This window comes from Argopecten irradians, chromosome 7 (genome assembly GCF_041381155.1).
Source record: "Argopecten irradians isolate NY chromosome 7, Ai_NY, whole genome shotgun sequence".
Classification (NCBI taxonomy): Eukaryota; Metazoa; Mollusca; class Bivalvia; order Pectinida; family Pectinidae; genus Argopecten; species Argopecten irradians.
In genome coordinates this window covers 4,946,056-4,966,876 of record NC_091140.1, presented here as the reverse complement: position 1 = coordinate 4,966,876, position 20,821 = coordinate 4,946,056, and the positions used below count along the sequence as shown (strand labels likewise).

Genomic DNA, 20,821 nt, shown 5'->3' with positions numbered 1-20,821 from the left:
CAAACAGATTTAAATGCAGTCAGTATATACCTTCAGGTAACAGAAAACAAACAGATTAGCAGTCATAGTAAATACCTTCAGTGTAAAGAAACAAACAGATTAGCAGTCATTGTATAAACCTTATCAGGTAAAGAAACAGTTTTAGCAAGTCAGATAAACCTCACGGTTAAAGAAACAAAACAGATTAGCAGTCATAGTATAAACCTTCAGGTAAAGAAACACTAACAGATTAGCAGTCATTGAGTATAAAAACTGTGTCTATAGAATAATTCAGTCTATCATTAACTTACCCTCCTGTGTCTATAGAATAATAAGTCTATCATTAACTTAACTTCATTAACTTACCTCCTGTGTCTATAGAATAATAAGTCTATCATTAACTTACCCTCCTGTGTCTATAGAATAATAAGTCTATCATTAACTTACCCTCCTGTGTCTATAGAATAATAAGTCTATCCATTAACTTACCCTCCTGTGTCTATAGAATAATAAGTCTATCATTAACTTACCCTCCTGTGTCTATAGAATAATAAGTCTATCATTAACTTACCCTCCTGTGTCTATAGAATAATAAGTCTATCATTAACTTACCCTCCTGTGTCTATAGAATAATAAGTCTATCATTAACTTACCCTCCTGTGTCTATAGAATAATAAGTCTATCATTAACTTACCCTCCTGTGTCTATAGAATAATAAGTCTATCATTAACTTACCCCTTGTCTATAATAATAAGTCTATCATTAACTTACCCTCCTGTGTCTATAGAATAATAAGTCTATCATTAACTTACCCTCCTGTGTCTATAGAATAATAAGTCTATCATTAACTTACCCTCCTGTGTCTATAGAATAATAAGTCTATCATTAACTTACCCTCCTGTGTCTATAGAATAATAAGTCTATCATTAACTTACCCTCCTGTGTCTATAGAATAATAAGTCTATCATTAACTTACCCTCCTGTGTCTATAGAATAATAAGTCTATCATTAACTTACCCTCCTGTGTCTATAGAATAATAAGTCTATCATTAACTTACCCTCCTGTGTCTATAGAATAATAAGTCTATCATTAACTTACCCTCCTGTGTCTATAGAATAATAAGTCTATCATTAACTTACCCTCCTGTGTCTATAGAATAATAAGTCTATCATTAACTTACCCTCCTGTGTCTATAGAATAATAAGTCTATCATTAACTTACCCTCCTGTGTCTATAGAATAATAAGTCTATCATTAACTTACCCTCCTGTGTCTATAGAATAATAAGTCTATCATTAACTTACCCTCCTGTGTCTATAGAATAATAAGTCTATCATTAACTTACCCTCCTGTGTCTATAGAATAATAAGTCTATCATTAACTTACCCTCCTGTGTCTATAGAATAATAAGTCTATCATTAACTTACCCTCCTGTGTCTATAGAATAATAAGTCTATCATTAACTTACCCTCCTGTGTCTATAGAATAATAAGTCTATCATTAACTTACCCTCCTGTGTCTATAGAATAATAAGTCTATCATTAACTTACCCTCCTGTGTCTATAGAATAATAAGTCTATCATTAACTTACCCTCCTGTGTCTATAGAATAATAAGTCTATCATTAACTTACCCTCCTGTGTCTATAGAATAATAAGTCTATCATTAACTTACCCTCCTGTGTCTATAGAATAATAAGTCTATCATTAACTTACCCTCCTGTGTCTATAGAATAATAAGTCTATCATTAACTTACCCTCCTGTGTCTATAGAATAATAAGTCTATCATTAACTTACCCTCCTGTGTCTATAGAATAATAAGTCTATCATTAACTTACCCTCCTGTGTCTATAGAATAATAAGTCTATCATTAACTTACCCTCCTGTGTCTATAGAATAATAAGTCTATCATTAACTTACCCTCCTGTGTCTATAGAATAATAAGTCTATCATTAACTTACCCTCCTGTGTCTATAGAATAATAAGTCTATCATTAACTTACCCTCCTGTGTCTATAGAATAATAAGTCTATCATTAACTTACCCTCCTGTGTCTATAGAATAATAAGTCTATCATTAACTTACCCTCCTGTGTCTATAGAATAATAAGTCTATCATTAACTTACCCTCCTGTGTCTATAGAATAATAAGTCTATCATTAACTTACCCTCCTGTGTCTATAGAATAATAAGTCTATCATTAACTTACCCTCCTGTGTCTATAGAATAATAAGTTCTATCATTAACTTACCCTCCTGTGTCTATAGAATATAAGTCTATCATTAACTTACCCTCCTGTGTCTATAGAATAATAAGTCTATCATTAACTTACCCTCCTGTGTCTATAGAATAATAAGTCTATCATTAACTTACCCTCCTGTGTCTATAGAATAATAAGTATCTATCATTAACTTACCCTCCTGTGTCTATAGAATAATAAGTCTATCATTAACTTACCCTCCTGTGTCTATAGAATAATAAGTCTATCATTAACTTACCCTCCTGTGTCTATAGAATAATAAGTCTATCATTAACTTACCCTCCTGTGTCTATAGAATAATAAGTCTATCATTAACTTACCCTCCTGTGTCTATAGAATAATAAGTCTATCATTAACTTACCCTCCTGTGTCTATATAGAATAATAAGTCTATCATTAACTTACCCTCCTGTGTCTATAGAATAATAAGTCTATCATTAACTTACCCTCCTGTGTCTATAGAATAATAAGTCTATCATTAACTTACCCTCCTGTGTCTATAGAATAATAAGTCTATCATTAACTTACCCTCCTGTGTCTATAGAATAATAAGTCTATCATTAACTTACCCTCCTGTGTCTATAGAATAATAAGTCTATCATTAACTTACCCTCCTGTGTCTATAGAATAATAAGTCTATCATTAACTTACCCTCCTGTGTCTATAGAATAATAAGTCTATCATTAACTTACCCTCCTGTGTCTATAGAATAATAAGTCTATCATTAACTTACCCTCCTGTGTCTATAGAATAATAAGTCTATCATTAACTTACCCTCCTGTGTCTATAGAATAATAAGTCTATCATTAACTTACCCTCCTGTGTCTATAGAATAATAAGTCTATCATTAACTTACCCTCCTGTGTCTATAGAATAATAAGTCTATCATTAACTTACCCTCCTGTGTCTATAGAATAATAAGTCTATCATTAACTTACCCTCCTGTGTCTATAGAATAATAAGTCTATCATTAACTTACCCTCCTGTGTCTATAGAATAATAAGTCTATCATTAACTTACCCTCCTGTGTCTATAGAATAATAAGTCTATCATTAACTTACCCTCCTGTGTCTATAGAATAATAAGTCTATCATTAACTTACCCTCCTGTGTCTATATAGAATAATAAGTCTATCATTAACTTACCCTCCTGTGTCTATAGAATAATAAGTCTATCATTAACTTACCCTCCTGTGTGTCTATAGAATAATAAGTCTATCATTAACTTACCCTCTGTGTCTATAGAATAATAACTATCATTAACTTACCCTCCTGTGTCTATAGAATAATAAGTCTATCATTAACCTTACCCTCCTGTGTCTATAGAATAATAAGTCTATCATTAACTTACCCTCCTGTGTCTATAGAATAATAAGTCTCCATCATTAACTTACCCTCCTGTGTCTATAGAATAATAAGTCTATCATTAACTTACCCTCCTGTGTCTATAGAATAATAAGTCTATCATTAACTTACCCTCCTGTGTCTATAGAATAATAAGTCTATCATTAACTTACCCTCCTGTGTCTATAGAATAATAAGTCTATCATTAACTTACCTCCTGTGTCTATAGAATAATAAGTCTATCATTAACTTACCTCCTGTGTCTATAGAATAATAAGTCTTCATTAACTTACCCTGCTGTGTCTATAGAATAATATAGTCCTGACCAATATACTTACTCCTCCTGTGTCTATAGAATAATAAGTCTATCATTAACTTACCCTCCTGTGTCTATAGAATAATAAGTCTATCATTAACTTACCCTCCTGTGTCTATAGAATAATAAGTCTATCATTAACTTACCCTCCTGTGTCTATAGAATAATAAGTCTATCATTAACTTACCCTCCTGTGTCTATAGAATAATAAGTCTATCATTAACTTACCCTCCTGTGTCTATAGAATAATCCTAATTAAACTTACCACTTGTGTCATAGAATAATAAGTCTAATCTTAACTTACCCTCCTGTGTCTATAGAATAATAAGGTCTATCATTAACTTACCCTCCTGTGTCTATAGAATAATAAGTCTATCATTAACTTACCCTCCTGTGTCTATAGAATAATAAGTCTATCATTAACTTACCCTCCTGTGTCTATAGAATAATAAAGTCTATCATTAACTTACCCTCCTGTGTCTATAGAATAATAAGTCTATCATTAACTTACCCCTCCTGTGTCTATAGAATAATAAGTCTATCATTAAACTTACCCTGATGTGTCTATAGAATAATAAGTCTATCATTAACTTACCCTCCTGTGTCTATAGAATAATAAGTCTATCATTAACTTACCCTCCTGTGTCTATATAGAATAATAAGTCTATCATTAACTTACCCTCCTGTGTCTATAGAATAATAAGTCTATCATTAACTTACCCTCCTGTGTCTATAGAATAATAAGTCTATCATTAACTTACCCTCCTGTGTCTATAGAATAATAAGTCTATCATTAACTTACCCTCCTGTGTCTATAGAATAATAAGTCTATCATTAACTTACCCTCCTGTGTCTATAGAATAATAAGTCTATCATTAACTTACCCTCCTGTGTCTATAGAATAATAAGTCTATCATTAACTTACCCTGCTGTGTCTATATAATAATAAAGTCTATCATTAACTTACCCTCCTGTGTCTATAGAATAATAAGTCTTATCATTAAAACTACCCTCCTGAATAATAAGTCTATAATAATAAGTTCTATACATAAGGTCTATTAACTTACCCTCCTGTGTCTATAGAATAATAAGTCTATCATTAACTTACCCTCCTGTGTCTATAGAATAATAAGTCTATCATTAACTTACCCTCCTGTGTCTATAAATAATAAGTCTATCATTAACTTTACCCTCTGTGTCTATAGAATAATAAGTCTATTCATTAACTTACCTCCTGTGTCTATAGAATAATAAGTCTATCATTAACTTACCCTCCTGTGTCTATAGAATAATAAGTCTATCATTAACTTACCCTCCTGTGTCTATAGAATAATAGAGTCCTATCATATTACTTTCCCTCTGTGTCTATATTAATTAACTTACGCTATCATTAACACAACTCCTGTGTCTATTACAGAATAATAAGTCATACATTAAACCCTGATGTGTCCAACATTACAGCGATAAAACAGTAAACATTAACTAAAACAAAACATTACAGCTAAAACACAACCATTACAGCTAAAACACACATTACAGATAAAACATAACATTACAGCTAAAATGTTTCATTACAAAACATTACAGCTAAAACACAACATTACAGCTAAAACTTTCATTACAGCAAAATCAATAATTCTCTGTAAAACACAACATTACATAAAACACACATATACAGCTAAAACACAACATTAAAGCTAAAACACAACATTACAGCTAAAACACAACATTACAGCTAAAACACAACATTACAGCTAAAACATGTCACATAAAGCTAAAACAACATACAGCAAACACAACATTACATGCATAAAACACAACATTTACAGCTAAAACACAACATTACAGCTAAAACACAACATTAAAGCTAAAACACAACATTACAGCTAAAACACAACATTACAGCTAAAACACAACATTACAGCTAAAACACAACATTACAGCTAAAACACAACATTACAGCTAAAACACAACATTACAGCTAAAACACAACATTACAGCTAAAACACAACATTACAGCTAAAACACAACATTACAGCTAAAACACAACATTACAGCTAAAACACAACATTACAGCTAAAACACAACATTACAGCTAAAACACAACATTACAGCTAAAACACAACATTACAGCTAAAACACAACATTACAGCTAAAACACAACATTACAGCTAAAACACAACATTACAGCTAAAACACAACATTACAGCTAAAACACAACATTACAGCTAAAACACAACATTACAGATAAAACACAACATTACAGCTAAAACACAACATTACAGCTAAAACACAACATTACAGCTAAAACACAACATTACAGCTAAAACACAACATTACAGCTAAAACACAACATTACAGCTAAAACACAACATTAAAGATAAAACACAACATTACAGCTAAAATGTTACATTAAAGATAAAACACAACATTACAGCTAAAACACAACATTACAGCTAAAACACAACATTACAGCTAAAACACAACATTACAGCTAAAACACAACATTACAGCATAAAACACAACATTACAGCTAAAAAACACAACATTACAGCTAAAACACAACATTACAGCTAAAACACAAATTACATTACAAAACATTACAGATAAACACAACATTACAGCTAAAACACAACATTACAGCTAAAACAAACAACATTACAGCTAAAACATAACATTACAGCTAAAACACAACATTACAGCTAAAACACAACATTACAGCTAAAACACAACATTACAGCTAAAATGTTACATTAAAGATAAAACATGTTACAGCTAAAACACACATTACAAGATAAAACACAACATTACAGCTAAAACACAACATTACAGCTAAAACACAACATTACAGCTAAAAACACAACATTACAGCTAAAACACAACATTACAGCTAAAAACATAACATTACAGCTAAAACACAACCATTACAGCTAAAACACAACATTACAGCTAAAACACAACATTAAAGATAAAACACAACATTACAGCTAAAACACAACATTACAGCTAAAACACCAACATTACAGCTAAAAACACAACATTACAGCTAAAACACAACATTACAGCTAAAACACAACATTACAGCTAAAACACAACATTACAGCTAAAACACAACATTACAGCTAAAACACAAACATTACAGCTAAAACACAACATTACAGCTAAAACACACATTACAGCTAAAACACAACATTACAGCTAAAACAAACATTACAGCTAAAACACAACATTACAGCTAAAACAAAACATTACAGCTAAAACACAACATTACAGCTAAAACACAACATTACAGCTAAAACACAACATTACAGATAAAACACAACATTACAGCTAAAATAATTACAGATAAAACACAACATACAGCTAAAACACAACATTACAGCTAAAACACAACATTACAGCTAAAACACAACATTACAGCTAAAACACAACATTACAGCTAAAACAAAACATTACAGCTAAAACACAACATTACAGCTAAAACACAACATTACAGATAAAACACAACATTACAGCTAAAACACAACATTACAGCTAAAAACACAACATTACAGCTAAAACAAACATTACAGATAAAACACAACATTACAGCTAAAACACAACATTACAGCTAAAACACAACATTACAGCTAAAACATAACATTACAGCTAAAACACAACATTACAGCTAAAACACAACATTAAAGATAAAACACAACATTACAGCTAAAACACAACATTACAGCTAAAACACAACATTACAGCTAAAACAATACATTACATACATTACAGCTAAAACACAACATTACAGCTAAAACATAACATACATTACAGCTAAAACAACACAACATTACAGCTAAAACACAACATTACAGATAAAACACAACATTACAGCTAAAACACTAACATTACAGCTAAAACACAACATTACAGCTAAAACACAACATTACAGCTAAAACATAACATTACAGCTAAAACATTACAGCTAAAACACAACATTACAGCTAAAACACAACATTACAGCTAAAACACAACATTAAAGATAAAACACAACATTACAGCTAAAATGTTTCATTACAGATAAAACAAAACATTACAGCTAAAACACAACATTACAGCTAAAACACAACATTACAGCTAAAACTCAACATTACAGCTAAAACACAACATTACAGCTAAAACATAACATTACAGCTAAAACACAACATTACAGCTAAAACACAACATTACAGCTAAAACACAACATTACAGCTAAAACACAACATTACAGCTAAAACATAACATTACAGCTAAAACATAACATTAAAGATAAAACACAACATTACAGCTAAAATGTACATTAACATTACAGCTAAAACAAAACATTACAGCTAAAACAAAACATTACAGCTAAAACACAACATTACAGATAAAACACAACATTACAGCTAAAACACAACATTACAGCTAAAACACAACATTACAGCTAAAACACAACATTACAGCTAAAACACAACATTACAGCTAAAACATAACATTACAGCTAAAACATAACATTAAAGATAAAACACAACATTACAGCTAAAATACAACATTACAGCTAAAACACAACATTACAGCTAAAACACAACATTACAGCTAAAACACAACATTAAAGCTAAAACACAACATTACAGCTAAAACACAACATTACAGCTAAAACACAACATTACAGCTAAAACACAACATTACAGCTAAAACACAACATTACAGCTAAAACACAACATTACAGCTAAAACACAACATTACAGCTAAAACATAACATTACAGCTAAAACACAACATTACAGCTAAAACACAACATTACAGCTAAAACACAACATTACAGCTAAAACACAACATTACAGCTAAAACACAACATTACAGCTAAAACACAACATTACAGCTAAAACACAACATTACAGCTAAAACACAACATTACAGCTAAAACAAACATTACAGCTAAAACATAACATTACAGCTAAAACACAACATTACAGCTAAAACACAACATTACAGCTAAAACACAACATTACAGCTAAAACACAACACATTACACTAAACACAACATTACAGCTAAAACAAACATTACAGCTAAAACATAACATTACAGCTAAAACATAACATTACAGCTAAAACACAACATTACAGCTAAAACACAACATTACAGCTAAAACACAACATTACAGCTAAAACACAACATTACAGCTAAAACACAACATTACAGCTAAAATGTTACATTAAAGATAAAACTCAACATTATACAGCTAAAATGTAACATTACAGCTAAAACATATCATGATAAGGTTCAGTCCTTAGACAGTATCTGAATGGATTGTTCTATTCTTCTTCTATCACCTGACTAAATAACCCACTCTGATGATGGTGTGTCCTTGGCTGAAAGTTATATGAGAAAAATAGGGGGAGAAGTATTTATAAATGATCATGTAGATGTGGCTTATACATGTGGTGTTAAATATGGTCCGTCACACTTCTAAAGAAAATTGAAGAAAACCATTAGTATACTTTACCTTTATCTCCCTGAACTGGTCTTCATTAATCAGCGGGGGCGACACTTTATGATATAAATATTCAAGCAGCTCCTCAGGGTTACCCAGGCTGCTGGTTATGGCGGACCAATTTTCCCTTATTCCTTGTTTCCATTTTTCCTCTGCCATGCTGTCTGATTCAATTTTTTTTAGGTTATATACATGTAACACCTAAATAGTAAATATTTGATATTATTATACCTCAATTTCATTTAGCATGTTCTAATTGGATAATATTAATCACATGACATTGAATAAGTTATAGATATCTCCCCTGAAGTGGGAGGCGAGGGAAATAACCCTTGGAAGCTCTGTATGTGGCCCGAAGTGGACATTGTCTTCAATGTAAACCAACAAAAGTGACGAATTTAGCATTAATGTTGGGAAACATCTTTATCTGTTCTTTAACCAGAGATTTAGATATCTTGTTGATGCTGAAAATTTATGAATTCATTTGAAGCCCTTGAGAAAAAAAACTCTTTACAAAAGACAATACATAATTATCCAGCGCGTAAGCTGTCATGTAAGCACATAAGCCTGTGCATGTACATCATTTTTCTAAGTATATGTATTAACGTCAAGAAATTTCAATATTCCATGGAAGTTTGGAACGTACTGGTTAGTAACTAATGATTTTTATGTATAATTATGTTTCTGTGAAACTTGTTTTGGAATGAATGCTACATGTGACAGAGACTGTCTATAAATTGTAATTGGAAATTAATTAAGGTATATAAGTATCAACGCTGTATATTGTTTCCATAAAATGATCTCTAATCCACGACTTCCAAACCTGAAATGCCTCTCAAGCAATAGAACTCATTAAGCTTGATTTAATACCTCTTAAAATTAACTGTAAGACCCTCAGATATCTCATCTCACCCAGGTAACGCTGCCTCCGCCCCTTGGACTGGTGATCTGAACTTCATTCTACTCATTCTAAACTACGAATAGATCTTCTCAAAAATAGATGGGATAAATTCCATATCTTCCAGGTCAGTAAGTGCACATTCATTCAACATTTAGCAGTAAAGATAACTTACATAACTGGGAATGACGAGTCCTTATTTTAAAATATGATTTAATTTCCTATGACATCACAAATATATTTAATATACAGATATATCAACATGACTCATTTGGTGTAAACTATTTTGCATATTGATAGATCACACAAAAACTGCTATAAGCAACCAAATGGCAACAAATGGCACCATTTGAAATATAAATTTTCATTTTTTTCCCAGAGGGAAACTCTCCTGGACCTCCTTTCAAACTTTCCCCTTGCCCTTGAGAAAATAACTCTTTCAAGGGAGACGATTCTAGATATATCCCTCCACAAATGGCCACAATTGTGTAATATATATTTATAAAGTTCAGGTTTACTAAGAAGGCAGATACAAAAACTTTGGATTGGTGGCAGGTTCAACACGTCACTGACACTGAGCTTTGTACGTGGTCACCAATGATTGACCCAGTGAGCTTTGTACGTTGTCACCGATGATTGACCCAGTGAGCTTTGTACGTGGTCACCAATGATTGACCCAGTGAGCTTTGTACCTGCATGGTCACCAATGATTGACCCAGTGAGCTTTGTACCTGGTCACCGATGATTGACCCAGTGAGCTTTGTACCTGGTCACTGTTGATTGACCCAGTGAGCTTTGTACCTGGTCACCGATGATTGACCCAGTATAATCTAACAGCACTATTGTAGCTCAAAAGACTTCTTGACAGATAATGATATCATCTTTAGATCAACAATTGGTACCTAATACATGTACTACTGATGGATTGAGCAAAGTTTGTATGCATTTTATCGTACTTGTTTTTTTTGACATATATATAGATATGAAGGCCTTTTCAAATTTCATTAGACAATTATACGGCAAGTCTACAAATTGTGAATTTGACCTCTTGTGAGTTGTACAGTAGATATTTAAAGAATGGTCGTTATGTTTGTTTTGGACAAAAGTAGTATATAAATGCATGTATACATATAAAATAATTGGAAAACTAAATGAAAGTATAGAAAATTGTGCCCGGGTGATTTTCTGAGGCAGTGCTCCACTAGGACACATTGGCACCATTTCGTACCCGGCTGAATTAAAGCTTAAAGTAAACTATATAGTAGGACCGGTACGTACATATGTATATTTGTTCTAAGTCTAGAGATAATCCTGCTATACTTGTATACACAAACAAAATTAAAATTGACTCTATTATTTTAAGAAGGTTTTTTTGAAAATAAGCACATTGTGCCAGATAGCATCTAGCAGACACAACAGTTTTAACACAAGCATGGCATGCCTTTTTCAGTAATAAATGTTCTTCAACTGTATTCAATAAACAATAAAAAACGCAGGTACATCAGGACAATTTTTACTCCCTAAGATTTAAAAATGGAAAAAGAAGGGAAAAAACAAACAAAAAATACTTTATTATATACCAAAATGAATGACAGGATATGGTGTTTCATCTCTGCATTATAGCTTTTACAGGAAATGTTCATATATGATATATCATTGATTCATTGAAGAGTCTTGGAAACAAAACTCAAACAATTTCTTTCCACAAAACTTTTTCATTAATATACACAATTTTATAATAAATATGTTGTATAAATACCACTTGAGGTTGTGCCACTATCATTTAGTCCACTAGGTTTCCTAAAACGAAACCTCACAATCAATTCACCACACATTAAAGAACACGCATATAAAGCACTTGTTAGACCCAAACTAGAGTACTGCTCCTCTATCTGGGACCCACACAATACTGGCCAAATACAACAAATAGAAAAAACTCAACGCAGAGCAGCAAGATATGTACACAACAGATATCATCACACTTCTTCAGTCTCAGACATGTTATACACACTCCAATGGCCAACACTACAAACACGCCGTCTACAATCACGACTCATCCTCCTATATAAAATCACACACCATCTCGTTGCCATCAACCCAGAACAATACCTAACACCTGTAGACACCGGCACTAGACACACACATCCCTATGCATACAGACACATCGCAGCCACAAAGGATACATTTAAGTACTCCTTTTTCCCACACACCATCACATACTGGAATCTCCTCCCTGTGGCAACAGTACAAAACACTACACTGGAGGGCTTCAAGGCAAACATAAACAACGTAGCCCTTGAAGCCCCCACTCACAAATAAACACCTCATTTTTATCATGTTTTTAACCTATCTACTTTTATCTATTCCAGCACCAGAAGAGAAAAAAAAAAAAAAAAAAAATGCACTGTATATAACCCCTTCCCCCCACGCCACTGAGCCGATCACTCACCTAAAATCGACACTATTGACGGATGGTGATAAACCAAAGAAGAAGTTTGAGACTATATGACTTGCTACAACAAAATACATAACAAGTAATTGGATTGGAATACATGGTAAGTTAGTTATGTTCGTGCTACGTAACTATATTGAAATCGGACACGATATTGAAATCGGACAATGGCACAACATTCCTAATACAAAAGTGAACAATCAGAGATATATTACACATCTGAATTTTGATCAGTTTTATCTGTAGGAATTTGTAAGTTACAGCTACAATCACGTGACAATTGTACCTCAAAACCACATATTCCTCTCCCAATAAAGTACTTATTTACAACAAAAACATGTACGCAAGATCATTTAGTCCTACTTCCGAAATTGAGAATATTTGATTGCTCGTGGAACGGTGCTTTCATTTAAAATTGTTTACTTTCATTTTCAACTAAGTATGGCGATCTCACAGTGTCCTGATGCAACTTTTAACGTAACACAGTGTAGGCTACATAAAAAGACGAGAAAAAAAACTAGTTTAAAAGTTCTGCATATAAGACATTGTCCATTGACATTACTACCACAACTTTTCGTTTTACCTGTCAGGCCGATTACTTTATTCAGAGTCTCTGTACAACATCCTGCTCGACATGAACGCACCCTAATAAACAAACGAAGTAAAAACGAAAGTTAGTATATTATAAAGAGTAAAACCGACGCGCCGTGAAAGTAATCCGCATTTTCAATGTTTAGATTAATAATTTATGAAATTGTACTTTACTTGTCAAAACTAACTGATATATAATATATTAACTGAAAAATAAGACGTCAGTTTATATAGTTTATTAATAAGATCGATATTTTAGGTATTTTTATCTTATTGGTTTTCCGACAGTAGCCATTCCGTCTCCGTCTTTAATATTATACAGTACTCCAAATGCGGATGTAAAACGCACACGTTGACCAAATTAATTAATCGTACAGCGTAAGTACCGTGATAGATTATAGTTTATTATATATTTTATGATTTCAATCAGTTCTTAAATTTCAAGCACTTTGATGTTGATTTTTGTTTTTGCTAAAAATGAAAATTAGAAAAACTGTATCGTTTCGTTAGGTAGACCTATGGAAAACGAAAGTAGAATTAAAATCGTCAGAAATAAACTCCTAATCTATTTACCACTACATTTATTCCAGATGGATGGATGGAAGAGAGATCTTTCCAAAAACTTTAGTAAAATTGTTCAACATGTAGACAATCCTGACATGATAGCTGAATATCTCCATTATGACTGTACCCCACCAGTATTTACTGAGACTGATGTGGATGAAATAAAGGTATGCTTAATATAAGCACATTAGTTTATATGGAGTAAACTTTTTAAAAGTGTGTATGAAAATATCGATCAAGATATTTAAAATTAATGTTTCTTAATGGCCCACTACCTTTCCGGAGCAAAATAAGTAGATTTCTTAAAAACATTAATAACCTCAGAAAATATATACCGATGGCCTAAGATGAGGTTACAACACCAAACATATGCAAGATTTCCTGCGTAATATATAATAACAATGGAGAGTCATTTCGCTGTTTTACCGTCTGCCGCAATGATAGCCAACTACCGTGCGGTATTTAGGATGACGGGGGGAAACATAAGACGACCCGCGTTATGAAAATTAACATTTTATTTATTTTAATTAAATTGTTTAGGAGGTGATAATAAGTGTAGTATTAATGTTAAGTTAATAACTTTTGCAACTTTACAAAATAATCAATCTGGTTTTACATTCCCATTTTAAAAATCAAAAACCATTTCGGAAAGGTAGTGGGCCTTTAATTTCTATCTATAAAAGAGTATAAGTAAACTATCAATTACAGTCAATTGCAAGGTATGATATATAAATATTTATACAGGGGATCTAAAAACTACTAGTTATAAATCTGAGTTTTATATTGATTTACAGTTAGGATGAAAACCTTGGTTTATATCACCTGACTAAAGTGGCCACCTGATTAAACTGACCACCTGTCTAACTAATGCAATCTTTTTAAATTGTAACAATTAACAACTGTATATGTCTAGTTGTACATGTACGTATCTGTAGCAGGATTGGACTGGGTCGATCATCGGTGACCAGGTAGCTCAGTCGGTCTAGAGCACTAGGATAGAGTGTTCGGAGGGTCCCGGGTTCGAATCCCGGTCTGGCCACTACATTTTCTTCTCTCCTGTTACATGTCTTTACTTTTTATTGCAGACTAAGTACAAAGACGAAACTATCAAAAATAAAACAAGAATACTCCTAAACAGACTTTGCTATAAGCCACATTATCCACTGGTAGCTCTGTATAAGGCTTTTGTGGAAACTCAAAACAGTGTTTTAAGAGAATGTCTGGTGGGAAGTGTGGAACGTTACTTTACTATAATGAGAAAGGAAGTCCGCATCACAGCTGGTGAGTTAAATAATATCTATCTTTTATGTACTTTTACTGATGTTCATCAATCCAAAATGGTGGCCTGATATCAGGATGTCAGGATTTTGAGGATGATGGGATAAAATGGCGGACTCTGCTGGATTTTCACAATCCAATTTGCTTTGCGATTCTTTGAAATGTAGGTTTTTGTAGTTGTGTGAAAAAAAATATTTCTTAAATTTGTGTTCATTTCATATGAGATTTTATGTAATTCTTCTAAAAGTGTGAGTTGTTACAAGCCTTAAACTTGTCTCAAAGTTTTAATTTTGCTCGTCAAGGCTTGCAGAAATGAATGCATGTAATCATAGAGTATCCTTCAAATTACAAAATGTTAGTCTCGAATCCAGCATCCATGAAAGGATTCCCTACATCCTTAGGATACAGACCAAAAAATGTTGATCCATTTAATCTTATCTATATATAGCCATTGGTCATGAACCCATGTGTTTGTGTGCCAGTCATGAAAGCTATATTCTGGATTTCAAGTAAGATAGGTATGCAAATTAAAGTATTCCAATTTAGGCTATATTGCTGAATTCTCTTTTGAAAAATGTATGTTTACCAGGTTTTTACATTCCATATAGGATTAGCTACATTTGATTGTAACACAAGTAAGTAAATATAAAAGGGACTATAAGATGATGTTTGAATTGGTCCATCACCGCAAGATTGTTCATTCTTTCGTTTACTGTAAGTTTAAGAACATACATTTGTGTCTTAGTTATCAACTGAGCAACACTGTTTAGTAAGTATTATTAATTCAAAACATACCAAATATAAAATGTACAAAACATATCCCGAATAAATACCCACAGTGGTGATTAAAGGTCTCATATGTATTTGAGAGTGCAGACTTTGAGAAAGGAGGGAGAAGTGTAGCAATCTGGACTGGGTCGGTGACCAGATAACTGAGTCGGTAGAGCATTCGGCTAGTGTTTGGGGGTCCTGGTTCAAGCCCCGTTGTGACCGCTACATTTTCTTCTCTCCTGTTACATATGTTTCTTTTTAGAATGAAATAAATCTCATTGCCCTTGTTTTCTTAATTAATACTTCAATATTTGTTATTGTTGTAAATATGATGTAAATTTGTGTTTTCACAGACAAACTACCATTAACAGAATCAGACTGGCAGACACTTCACCAGAGCGATGTGGTCACATGTCAGGTTCATTCTGCTGACTTAGTACAGACACACAAGATTACAGACGGCAATGTGGGTACTGATTAGGACATCAGTCTCTAGAATACTGGATAACGTAAACATATTCTTTGTGAAGATGTTTCCTTCATAATTAGCTGATATTGCCATATTATATGGCGATATCAGCTAATTATGATTATTTCTACCCATGAAATGATTTTAACATTTCAAACCTCAAAAGAAAGTACCCATGGGCATTTCTTGTTATACAGTATCTGTAGAGCTTATACATTTGTATATTAATACAATTTTAATTGCTTTTTTAAGTGGGTGAAGGAAATGGGTATTCCTTTCTGAACGTGTCATTGAATTACGTAGTGAAAACCGAAGACTCTGCAGAGGGTTATACTTAAATTAACTGGAGGATGAAAATATTCCTTTAATTGCTACATATTACTCAGCATATAAATGAGTACATTTTTAGTACATCTGACTATCAGTTTCAGGGTGCCATCATGCTTTGTCTGTCATCATTCTACATCCGCCATTCAATAGATCTTTTTTAACATTTTAAATTTCAAGTTCACTAGTAGGATTGAGCTTGACTGAAAGGATCCTAACACGATCCTGACTAAATTTCATTACTTTTTGGGTCAATGGGAAAGCCAAGTTGGTCACTAAAACTGCCATATTGAAATACATTTTGAACTTTACAAGTTAGCTGTCAATGTATTTGGCTGATTCTTGCATGAAATGTTCCTGATTGGTGCGACCAAGTGTTGTTATTTTTCAGCTTGAACCAAAATCAAAGATGACTGCCATCTTGAAAATGCATTTTGAACTTTTTCTACCATTTGGATTTAGGTAAAACTTGCCTGAAATGATAGGGATATGATCCCACCAAAGGTTGTTACTTTTTAGGTCTATCTGAAAATCAAGATAGCTACTGTGATGCCATCTTGAAAACACATTCTTCTTCAATTCTACTGGTGTTAAAGGAAGTGTTGTTATATTAGATTCTCCCCAGAAAACATTGCCTCGTCTGTCTAAAATCCAAGATGAGCACTAAACTCACCATCTTTATTTATTTATTTATTTATTTCCTATTTGACTGGTACCAAGGTTTCAGATGACCATTAAGGCCCTTTAATTCTGCCACTTGTTTCTCAATCACATTTAAAAGATTTTATTTTCTTGAAATATGAAATTTTCTTCTCAAGGGTGTTTGAGGAAAACATTTCTAAAGATACATCTATGCATCAAACATCATTAAACCATTCATATGTCACAAATTCTTCAATTGGACAGGCCAGTTGGACACATAAAAATATAAGGGAAGCGTAATTATCAACATAACTGACTTTTATAACTTCATTCAACAATGATGAGAGATAATCGGATATTAAGAATTCAATTGAGTGTCTACTAAGAGTCAGCTATGTACATGTTTATTTCTAAATCACTGATGTCAATACAGATATTATTAGGTTAATAGGTTGAGTAACAGATTTGCTATGTCGTAATTTTAGAATAACCATCCCTTCCAAATTACTTGCTATGTCGTAATTTACAGAATTACTGTCTCTTCCAAATTACTTGCTATGTCGTATTTTACAGAATTACCATCCCTTCCAAATTACTTGCTATGCCGTAATTTACAGAATTACCATCCCTTCCAAATTACTTGCTATGTCGTAATTTAAGAATTACCATCCCTTCTAAATTACTTGCTATGTCGTAATTTACAGAATTACCATCCCTTCCAAATTACTTGCTATGTTGTAATTTACAGAATTACCATCCCTTCTAAATTACTTGCTATGTCGTATTTTACAGAATTACCATCCCTTCTAAATTACTTGTAATGTCGTAATTTACAGAATTACCATCCCTTCCAAATTACTTGCTATGTCGTAATTTACAGAATTACCATCCCTTCCAAATTACTTGCTATGTCGTATTTTACAGAATTACCATCCCTTCTAAATTACTTGCTATGTCGTAATTTACAGAATTACCATCCCTTCCAAATTACTTGCTATGTCGTATTTTACAGAATTACCATCCCTTCTAAATTACTTGCTATGCCGTAATTTACAGAATTGCCATCCCTTCTAAATTACTTGCTATGTCGTAATAATTTACAGAATTACCCTCTCATCCAAATTATTGTTGTAATTTTAATGTCATCTTTTAACAGTACCTGATGACGGAGGATATACGAGGGCGAGCTATCATCATAAACAATTCAAACTTTGAGAAGAAAACACAAAAAAGACTTGGTTCTGAGAAGGACATTGAACTTCTGACAAAGACTTTCCAGCAGCTTCATTTTAATGTCAAAGTGTACGAGGAATTAAGTGCTGAGGTAAGCACAATATTACATAACATTAAGGTCTGATCTGCATGAAAAATAAAACTGGAATAGTTAGGCATAAGTACAGCATCAATTGTTTGTGGAATTCATGGTGTTGTCTGATCAATTAAGTCCTCAGATGTTGGTCATCCACAGTCTACAGTCTTACATTTATGAAATATTACAAACAGTTAGTGGTCATACATTTAAAGCAATCTCAGTTCAGTTCAGATTCTGGATAACAAAGGTTCTGATTACAGTTTTTAGTTCACCCATGTGTCAGTTAATTAATACACATTCTGGTGAATACAATGTTTAGTCCATTCATATGTCAGTTAATACAGGTTCTGGTGTATATAGTGTTTAGTCCATACATGTGTCAGTTAATACAGGTTCTGGTGTATGCAGTGTTTAGTCCATCCATGTGTCAGTTAATACAGGTGCTATTGAATATAGTGTTTAGTCCATCCATGTGTCAGTTAATACAGGTTCTGGTGAATATAGTGTTTAGTCCATCCATGTGTCAGTTAATACAGGTTCTGGTGAATATAGTGTTTAGTCCATCCATATGTCAGTTAATACAGGTTCTGGTGAATATAGTGTTTAGTCCATCCATATGTCAGTTAATACAGGTGCTGGTGAATATAGTGTTTAGTCCATCCATGTGTCAGTTAATACAGGTGCTGGTGAATATAGTGTTTAGTCCATCCATGTGTCAGTTAATACAGGTGCTGGTGAATATAGTGTTTAGTCCATCTATATGTCAGTTAATACAAGTGCTATTGAGTACAGTGTATAGTCCATTCATGTGTCAGTTAATACAGGTTCTGGTGAATATAGTGTTTAGTCCATCCATGTGTCAGTTATACGGGTGCTATTGAATATAGTGTTTAGTCCATTCATGTGTCAATTAATACAGGTTCTGGTGAATATAGTGTTTAGTCCATCCATATGTCAGTTAATACAGGTGCTGGTGAATACAGTGTTTAGTCCATCCATATGTCAGTTAATACAGGTGCTGGTGAATACAGTGTTTAGTCCATCCATGTGTCAGATAATACAGGTGCTATTTAATATAGTGTGTTTAGTCCATCCATGTGTCAGTTAATACAGGTTCTGGTGAATACAGTGTTTAGTCCATCCATATGTCAGTTAATACAGGTTCTGGTGAATATAGTGTTTAGTCCATCCATATGTCAGTTAATACAGGTGCTATTGAATATAGTGTTTAGTCCATCCATATGTCAGTTAATACAGGTTCTGGTGAATATAGTGTTTAGTCCATCCATATGTCAGTTCATACAGGTGCTGGTGAATATAGTGTTTAGTCCATTCATGTGTCAGTTATACGGGTGCTATTGAATATAGTGTTTAGTCCATTCATGTGTCGGTTAATACAGGTTCTGGTGAATACAGTGTTTTCGTCCATCCATATGTCAGTTATTACAGGTGCTGGTGAATACAGTGTTTAGTCCATCCATCTGTCAGTTAATACAGGTGCTGGTGAATACAGTGTTTAGTCCATCCATGTGTCAGTTAATACAGGTGCTATTGAATATAGTGTTTAGTCCATCCATGTGTCAGTTAATACAGGTTCTGGTGAATATAGTGTTTAGTCCATCCATATGTCAGTTAATACAGGTTCTGGTGAATATAGTGTTTAGTCCATCCATATGTCAGTTAATACAGGTGCTATTGAATATAGTGTTTAGTCCATCCATATGTCAGTTAATACAGGTGCTGGTGAATATAGTGTTTAGTCCATTCATGTGTTAGTTATACGTGTGCTATTGAATATAGTGTTTAGTGTCCATTCATGTGTCGGTTAATACAGGTTCTGGTGAATACAGTGTTTTTGTCCATCCATATGACAGTTATTACAGGTGCTGGTGAATACAGTGTTTTCGTCCATCCATATGTCAGTTATTACAGGTGCTGGTGAATACAGTGTTGTTTAGTCCATCCATGTGTCAGTTAATACAGGTGCTGGTGAATATAGTGTTTAGTCCATCCATGTGTCAGTTAATACAGGTGCTGGTGAATATAGTGTTTAGTCCATCCATATGTCAGTTAATACAGGTGCTGGTGAATATAGTGTTTAGTCCATCCATGTGTCAGTTAATACAGGT

The 20,821-nt window shown here is 33.0% G+C and overlaps 2 protein-coding genes across 2 annotated transcripts in view; one reads left to right on the top strand and one right to left on the bottom strand.

Moving 5' to 3' along the window:
* LOC138326812 (caspase-9-like) overlaps positions 1-13,399 on the bottom strand; it is a 40,260-nt gene extending 26,861 nt beyond the window's left edge. The window contains exons 1-2 of the mRNA XM_069272814.1: positions 13,322-13,399; positions 9,401-9,552 (exon numbers count right to left, since the gene is read on the bottom strand). Of these exons, the coding sequence (XP_069128915.1) occupies positions 9,401-9,547 (147 nt within the window). The 5' untranslated portion in view covers positions 9,548-9,552; positions 13,322-13,399. The remainder of the gene's footprint in view (positions 1-9,400; positions 9,553-13,321) is intronic.
* A 218-nt stretch (positions 13,400-13,617) lies between these two features.
* LOC138326811 (caspase-8-like) lies at positions 13,618-18,737 on the top strand. The gene is made up of 5 exons (XM_069272813.1): positions 13,618-13,707; positions 13,920-14,060; positions 14,979-15,174; positions 16,296-16,408; positions 18,537-18,737. Exons 2-5 carry the CDS (start codon positions 13,920-13,922, stop codon positions 18,735-18,737), a joined length of 651 nt encoding a protein of 216 aa, XP_069128914.1. The 5' UTR covers positions 13,618-13,707.
* Positions 18,738-20,821: the final 2,084 nt, after the last annotated feature.